This window comes from Zingiber officinale, chromosome 11B (genome assembly GCF_018446385.1).
Source record: "Zingiber officinale cultivar Zhangliang chromosome 11B, Zo_v1.1, whole genome shotgun sequence".
NCBI lineage: Eukaryota > Viridiplantae > Streptophyta > Magnoliopsida > Zingiberales > Zingiberaceae > Zingiber > Zingiber officinale.
In genome coordinates this window covers 13,979,633-13,987,986 of record NC_056007.1, presented here as the reverse complement: position 1 = coordinate 13,987,986, position 8,354 = coordinate 13,979,633, and the positions used below count along the sequence as shown (strand labels likewise).

Below are 8,354 nucleotides of genomic sequence, written 5' to 3'. Positions count from 1 at the left end.
TAGGCAGAAGAAAATCCTAGTGAGTGGAGCCAGGTAAAAGACCTAGTGAGTGAAGCTAGGCAGAAGGAAAGACCTGGTGAGTGAAGCCAGGCAGAAGAAAAGTCCTAGTGAGTGAAGCTAGGCAGAAGGGAAGTCCTGGTGAGTAAAGCCAGACACGGGGAAATCCAGATGGGTCAAGGTTGACCAGACATCTGGTGAAAGTCCAAGTAGGTTAAAGGGATTGATCAGATACTTGGCACGAGGAGGAAAGTCCAAGTAGGTCAAAGGGATTGACCGGATACTTGGCACAAGGAGAAAGTTCCAAGTGGGTCAAAGGGATTGACCGGACACTTGGTGAGGGAGTCCTAGCAGGTCAAGGGTGACCGGATGCTAGGCATGATGAACCAATAGGTCATGGATTGACCGGATGTTGGTTTGGGGGCTTGGGACTTGGTTTTGGGCAAAAACCAATGTCTGGATCGATCAGCCGATCGATTGGCTGATGCCCAATCGATCGACCGATCGATTGGGAAGGTCCCCGCGATAAGCCTCGAGTGGGCAAGTTGCAGAGCGCACAGAACGCCTCTGGATCGATCAGCCGATCGATCCAGAGCTCCCAATCGATCAGTGGATCGATTGGGAGATAGCGATATTGCGCGATAAGCCCTGGATCGATCAGCCGATCGATCCAGGCGATTCCTGAGAGCACAGAGGCGCTCTGGATCGATCAGCCGATCGATCCAAAGCCTCCCCGATCGATTGGGAGCAATCCAATCGATCGAGATCCGACCGTTGGCATCGTATTTAGCTGCAGGCATTCGATTCCTTCGGCAAGAGCTTCCGAGACTTTGCACTGTTCAGTCCAGATCCTCAACAGCAACTCCACAGCTCTCTCTAAGCTCCAGATCGCCAGTTCTTGAAGGTTCTTAGAGGCTCTTCCAAGTCAAGAGGCGGATCAAATGCAAGAAGAAGAAAGCTAGGATTAGGGTTTCTTGTATTCATTGTAAGCTTTACTTATACTTTTGTTCCCTTTTCCTTCTTCTTGTATTGAGAGTCTTGTAGGGCTTCTCCGCCCTCGGTAGTTACCTAAAAGGAGTGTTTTATTAGTGGAGGGTGTGTGAGTGTGTGAATCCTTGGATTAGTCACCTCCATTGGAGGTAGATACCAAGTAAATCTACTTGTTAGCGTTGTGTGTGTTGTTTCTTGTATATTTCCGCTGCACATCTTTGAAGAAACAAGCAACGCCGACCATGAGCACGCGATGAGCTATTCACTTCCCCTAGCTACATTTCGGTCCCAACAATACCAACAATAAAAAGGAAAAGAAAAATCAGCACTTTGTCGGAGATGCTTCGCAGCGTCGCAGGAGCACAACACAACAAGGCAAGCGTTGGAAGACATTGTAGTGAGTTGTTCTTTGCTCCAGGTCTCACCCTCCTTATATAGGAGGCTTTAGGCGCTCGGATCCCTATGACGCCTGGAGTGTGACATAGACCGGCCAACCAGAGTTCTCCATGTTGCGAAGCGATAAGGTGATAACATTTGCATTCCGGGCGCCCAAGCGCTTGGACCCCCCGAGCGCTTAGACCCCCGGGCGTCAGATCCCTTCTCGGCGCTTGGACCCTATTTTCTAGCAGCTTCAACTCCCTGCAAGAAAATGTTAGTCCGAGACAAATATACCCTACAAAACAAAGCTTAGCACAATTTATAATAATCAAACAGAGTATTAATTAGATTCCGTCTCACCGAGACCAGAATCTAGTCAATATTTCAACTTAGAGTTCCGAAATGGTTCTAAGTTGGATCGGCGCCTAAGTTCCCTTCCCGGGAACGCATCCTCACAGTCACTCCCCTCCAGTAACTTATCTTAACTTACCTGCCAGATGTCCGGTCAGTCCGTCGACCCATCTGGACTTCGTGCCAGCTATCAGGTCAGCCCGTCGAACTAGCTAGAGTTTGTGCCAGACATCCGGTCAGCTCGTCGACCTGTCTGGACTTTGTGTCAGACATCCAGTCAGCCCGTCGACCTGTCTGGGCTTCATGCCAGCTATCAGGTCATCCCGTCGACCTAGCTGTGTTTTTTCTGCACACTTGGTCAAAGTGTTAGATCACAATGAAACTAACTTAACCTACTTTGTCATTCATCAAAACCTGAGTTAGATCGTTAGTGCTAACTGCTCCAACACATGGTACCCTGATGCTCGAGGTAGATCCAACGAATATATAAGTAACAGACAGTGTTGCCCGGCTGTGGGCGGTGTCGACCAGATGTAAGCGGCGTCAGCCGTCGGAGGTAGTCGATCGACCAGGGTGAGAAGGCGTATAGGCTGCCAACGTGTGTGAGGGAGAGAGGTAGTGTTGGAAAGGGGAAGAGCGACGGGGCAGTGCTGGCCCACGGTGTGTGACAGCAGAGGCAACGTCGGCCACGAAAGCAACACGAAGAGGAAGGAAAGGGGCAGCTGGCCTCGAAGGCGGTCAAAGCCGGAGACGATGCTCTGACGGTATGCTCCCGGCGGCGGTGATGGCATGCGGAGGAGAGTTTGGCGCGATGGAGGAAAGGGGCAACGCTCTCATACGGCAGAGGCGACGACAGTGAGGGGTAGTCGGTGGTGGTGAGAAGGGCCACGAGACAGTGGCGCCTGAGATAATGCCAAGGCTGCGAGGGAGGAGGTCGGCGAGAGGAGAATCGACTGAGGTCAGAGGCAAGGGAGTAAATGAGGCATCGACTGGCAAGCGATAGCAGCGGCTTCACGACGAGGGAGGCGGCGATGTGAGCTATCAAGCAGCGTCTTACGGGGGAGCGTGAGAGAAGGAGAGGTCCTCGAAGCTCCCTTGGTGGAGATGATGACGGGAGGAAGAAAGGGAGCAGCGGTAGGCGTCGGTGAGGAGAGGAGCGTGAGAGGGAGGAAGTCGGCCACCTCCTTGGCGGCGGAGGTGAAACACGAAGGAAAACCCCTTTTCAATAGTGCCCCCTCCTCCTTAAAGCCCTACACGGTGAAAAGATAAAAATGTCCCCCCTTCCCCTCTTAATTTCTCCTGGGTCATTCACCTATATCCGTATCATTTTAAATAAGATTTGTTTATAAACAAATGCTTTGAACGATTCAAAGCCATATTGGCATTAACATCAGGTCACATTGGTTTTAATATCAATACATGGGCTATGACACCTAATAACTTACCAACATAGAACCCCTTAGTAGGGTGTAATCAAACCGAGCTAAGTCAAATAGTAACAAGCTCGAGCTCAGTTCGGTATACCTAAGCTCGAGTTGGGATCGAGTTTAATTCGAACTTTAATTCTTAAGCTTGAGCTCAATCTCAACTCGTAATGAAATTAAATAATTCGTGAATAGCTCGAGCTCAATTCGAAATTAGCTTGTTTAAATGTTAAACAAGCTTAGTTGGAGTTCGGTTTGAAAATGGTTCATTTAAAAATTAAACGAGTTTAGTTCAAAAATGATTCCTTTAAAAGTTAAACGAGCTTACTCATTAATATATAATATTTATAATCTGTGTAATATATATCTCACAAACCAAATATTGTTAAACTCGATCTCGACTCGATAATGTTTTTTGTTCGAGCTCGGCTCATTAACTTAATCAAATGAACTGGAATATTTTTTTTTTTCCAATCGAGACCCAAATAATTCACAAGTGACTTGACTCATTTACATTCCTACTCTTTAGATTCTCCACACTGCTTTTCATTATCAAACACCCCTTTAGGTAATAAATGTATCCTTCTAGATATGGCCATTATGAACTTGGTTTTATACTTAATATCGTAATAAAAAAATCCCTCTGTTTTTTCTCTTGCTTAACACAGAACATTAAATTTGTGAATTTCTTCTTTACCTCTCCTCTGAGTTTTCAAAGCTCTGAATGTCTAATAAGAATCAAAATTTAGAGTACTCCAATTTCAAACCGTGCATCAACTTGTGACCCAATCTGGGACAATAAAAGGTTTGGATGGTGCTACTAGTTTTTGAGGGTTGGATTCACTTGGCTTGCCCGATCAAAGTTTACCTCTAATTTTAATATCAACCTAGCTTCTAATATTGATGATTTGTTGTCCTATTAGGAGATATTCGAATCTTCTTCTTTACCTATTGCTTTGCCTATAAGTTGCTTACCAACATTTTCAATTCTAGGGCTCCCATCCATAGCACAACCTTCTTATTAAATTAAAAACATTATAGATCATCAAATAATATAATGATATTGCTGAACAAAGGCACTCATAGATATCTAATTCATTTGAAAGCACTTTTGAAATTAATAACACATGGATCACTGAAGAAAGGTTAACACCTCACTCCCAGACTTCTTAAAAAAATTGAACTAATTACTAGTTTACTACCCAATTCAATAAGAGAGACATCACCACCTACCATCTAGCACTAATGTTCGACACAAAATATGGTCTAACTTGATTTAGTTATCATATCAAAATTATAATACGGTACTTACACCCTGCTCGTAGTATTGTCAATTTTAAGGTGTGAGATTAAAAAGAATTCTAGATTTCTAATTAATTAATAAGAAAAAATCTTAATAATACGCCGTATATATATATATATATATATCTTATTATTTTATTAAAAATCTTCCCCCTTTACTAACTAACTTTAGTTAAGCCTAAAATGAAATTACATAAATTTTCTTTTTTTTTTTTTCTATTCACACCTTAAATAATTCTACGGTTTATTAGTAACTTCCACAAACGTATTAATCATGGATTTAGAATTCGAGACTCAGCTGGGCGTATTATTGAGAATTTTTTTCATTAATCAATTAGGGATCTAGAGTTCGAGACTTAGTTGGTCAGTTCGAGACTCAGCTGGGCGTATTATTGAAATTTTTTTTCATTAATCAATTAGGGATCTAGAGTTCGAGACTTAGTTATGACATATTATTGAGAATTTTTCTAATTAATCATATTATTGAGAATTTTTTCTAATTAATCATTAAAAGTCTACAGTTCTCTTTAGTCTCACGTGTTAGAATTGACAACACTGCGAGCAAAATTTTTTTTATAAATACCTTGAACCAACAATATTAGAAAGCATGTTTTTCTCGATTTTTTTTTTTGTATGAAGGAGAGTCCATTACACGTATAGCTTTTGTTCCACCTCAAGTGTATAAAATTATAAAAATATTAGAGTCTTATCCAAAAAAAAAAAAAATAAGGGCAATACTTAAAAATTTAAACTATTTTCTATAAGTCAATTTTTCTTTCCTCATATATCTTCCTACACTTCCACCTCAGGTGTATAAAATTATAAAAATATTAAAGTCTTACCCACAAAAAAAAAGTAGGGGCATTAGAATCTTACCCCACGAAAAAAAAGTAGGGGCATCCTATAAGTTAAAATTTTTCCCTTGTATCTCTTTCTATACGCAACGCGTATGCACGATCGCTAGTATATATATAATATAATCTTATACTCAAAGTTAAAAAAAAATAAAAAATAAAAATTACACATCTTAAATACTATATATCCCCATGAGACTTTAAATTTTTTTTATTTTATTTTTTTTAATTTGAATACTATAATGCAACCTCTCTAATTAGCTTAACCTTAGAGTTAAAAAAATAAACCAAAAAAAAAGTCTCTACTTGAGGCGGCTGGATTCATCTAGTATCTCGGTCAAAATTAAAAAGAAAAAAAAATCAAAATTTAGTTTATTATATTTGAACCATCGCTACACTTGTAAGTTAAAATTTATATTAAGAATAATACATAGATAGAAATAATTTAATATTTAAAAATATTTAAATAATAAAAATAGCAAGATTTGAATATTAGTTCAGTGATATTTTAAAATAGTAAATACCTATTTGTATTCCAAATTAGAACAAATATTTTAGTGTTTTCATGACTTTTGACCTTTTACGTATGAGGGTTGTCCGTCATTCTTATCTTTCTTTCGGATTTGGTGGAGGCCAGTAACCATCTACGTGTCTAACCAACCACTCAATCACATGCACAGTGAACGATCTGAGCTCGATCCCCACGAGATAGGATTATCTGGTCCATTTTTTATGAACTACAGAATATTTTACAATGTAGTTGAGATCGGATCATGATCGTATTCTGATTTGGTCGCAATTAGTTGAAAATCCTTTGGATTAAACTTTCTACCTATATTATAGTTTGGATCGGGACAAATGACAAGCGATAGAAGTCATTCAGAGGCCGTTGCGATGAGCGAATGGTCTGACTATCAAGCGCCGAGCAAGGGGATGGCCTCCGGATGACACAGGAATCCAAACATGCGGTTCATTAGCGGTCCAGCACCATTTACTTTTTAATATATATATATATTTAATTCAAATATCCCCTTAGTTTAGTTTAGAGGAATTTTTTTAATTTTTTAGATGAATTCACTGGATAAAACGGCATTACATAGGGACCAGTGGACCAGAAATGGAATGCACGGACAAGATCTGAACTGCATTAAATTAATGCTATAAAAAAAATTCGAACCGAATTTATAAAGACGGTCCAAATCAACGCCGTGTACTCTGCTCCAGATCTCTCCGGATTTTGCGATTCCGGTGATCTTCTGTCTTTGACATGGGTTCCAACGCCGCCGCGGCCGCCTCTGCGTTTCAACTTACGCCGGAGGAGGACGATGAAGCGTGCGTTCGCGCCCGCCAACTCACCACCGGCGTTGTCCTCCCCATGGTCCTCAAGACCGCCATTGAGCTCGGCCTCCTCCAGATGCTCGTCGACGCCGGCCCCGCCTCGGCACTGGGTCCCGACGAGATCGCCGCCCGCCTGCCCACGCAAAACCCCTCGGCCCCCGACATGATTGACAGAATTCTCCGCTTGCTCGCCGCCAACGACATCGTCCGCTGCGCCGCCGCCGAAGGCGGCCGCCGGAAGTACTCCCCGGCTCCCATCTGCAAGTACCTCACTGACAATGCCGCCGCCGGCGGATCCCTGGGCAATCTAATCTTGATGCATCAAGATAAAGTCGTGATAAACATTTGGTGCTAAAACTGATCCCTCTGTTCAATTTCTTTCGCGAAATATAGCAAACGATTATTTTTGACGGCGAATCGAAACAGGCACGGCTTGAAGGAGGCGATCCTGAACGGCGGCCACCCTGTGCTGGCGGCGTACGGCATGACGTTGTTCGAGTACCAAGCCGGCGATCCGCGGTTCAACAAGGTGTTCAACGACGCGATGAAATCCGCCTCCTCCTTCGTCTTTAAGCATCTCCTACCCAAGTACAACGGCTTCGACGGCGTCGGAGTTCTCGTCGACGTCGGCGGAAACATCGGCGGCAACATCCACATGATCACCTGCTTCCACCCCCACATCAAGGGCATCAACTTCGACCTCCCTCACATCATTGCCGGCGCTCCGCCGTTGCCAGGTCCCAATACTAATTACTCACACACATCGACAAAAGTAGTAATTAATCACGGCGATCCATTGTACCGCAGGAGTCGAGCACCGTGGCGGAGACATGTTCGAATCAGTTCCCGCCGGCGACGCCATTTTCCTCAAGGTTCTAAAGCTTAAAACACACAACAATTAGCTACCATGTTGTCGATTCAATTTGCCCTGAATAACAAGTCGTCCTGCAGGTGATTCTCCATGACTGGAGCGACGAGCTGTGCGTGAAGCTGCTGAAGAACTGCTGGAAATCGTTGCCGGAGAAAGGCAAGGTGATCGTGGTGGAGGTCGTCGTTCCGGCGGTGCCGGACTCGAGCGCAAAGTCGAAAGCCATTCTCCAGTTGGACCTGTGCATGATGGCGTGCAACGTGGGCGGGAAAGAGAGAACTGAGGAGGAGTTCAGGGCTCTGGCGGTGGCCGCCGGCTTTCGCGGCTTCAATCTTTCTCCGGTGTTTGCCGACTCTTGTGTCATGGAATTCATCAAATAGATTGACCCACGTCTTCTTATGTGTCGATTTCTTGATCCAGATCAATAAACTTTGTGGGTGTTTTTCATGATCTGTTGAATATGAGCTCGCAGATCTATCCCACTTTCTGGGTGTTAAATCTGTTGAAATCGATCAGAAATTTCATGGAGTTTTGCAGTCGATCGACATGAAGCTGCCTGTTTCCGCATGTGGCTCTGGATAAAATGTCGATAAAATTGCTTGTTTTTTTGAAAGCTGTTGTCTAGCACGGATTCTTTGACCCAGAGGATGAACCAACTTATTCATAGATGAGATTTTATGAATCTCACTTGTATAATAGGAAGATCATAAGTGAAATTTTATGGATCCCATCTGTTATATAAGTAAGATTCATTTAATCTCATCTATGAATCACTTTTGATCAGTGGACCAGGGGTTACGATTTAGAACATCTGAATTGAATTTGTCTGCGTTAGCTCTAGCTCCTAGAGGT

General features: G+C 43.1%; 1 protein-coding gene across 1 annotated transcript; it reads left to right on the top strand.

Annotated features, from left to right (window-relative positions):
- The first annotated feature begins 6,483 nt into the window (after positions 1-6,483).
- LOC122035365 (caffeic acid 3-O-methyltransferase-like) lies at positions 6,484-7,954 on the top strand. Its single transcript, XM_042594768.1, has 4 exons — positions 6,484-6,982; positions 7,061-7,371; positions 7,442-7,506; positions 7,586-7,954. The coding sequence occupies exons 1-4, from the start codon at positions 6,564-6,566 to the stop codon at positions 7,880-7,882; spliced, it is 1,092 nt and encodes a 363-aa protein (XP_042450702.1). The 5' UTR covers positions 6,484-6,563; the 3' UTR covers positions 7,883-7,954.
- Positions 7,955-8,354: the final 400 nt, after the last annotated feature.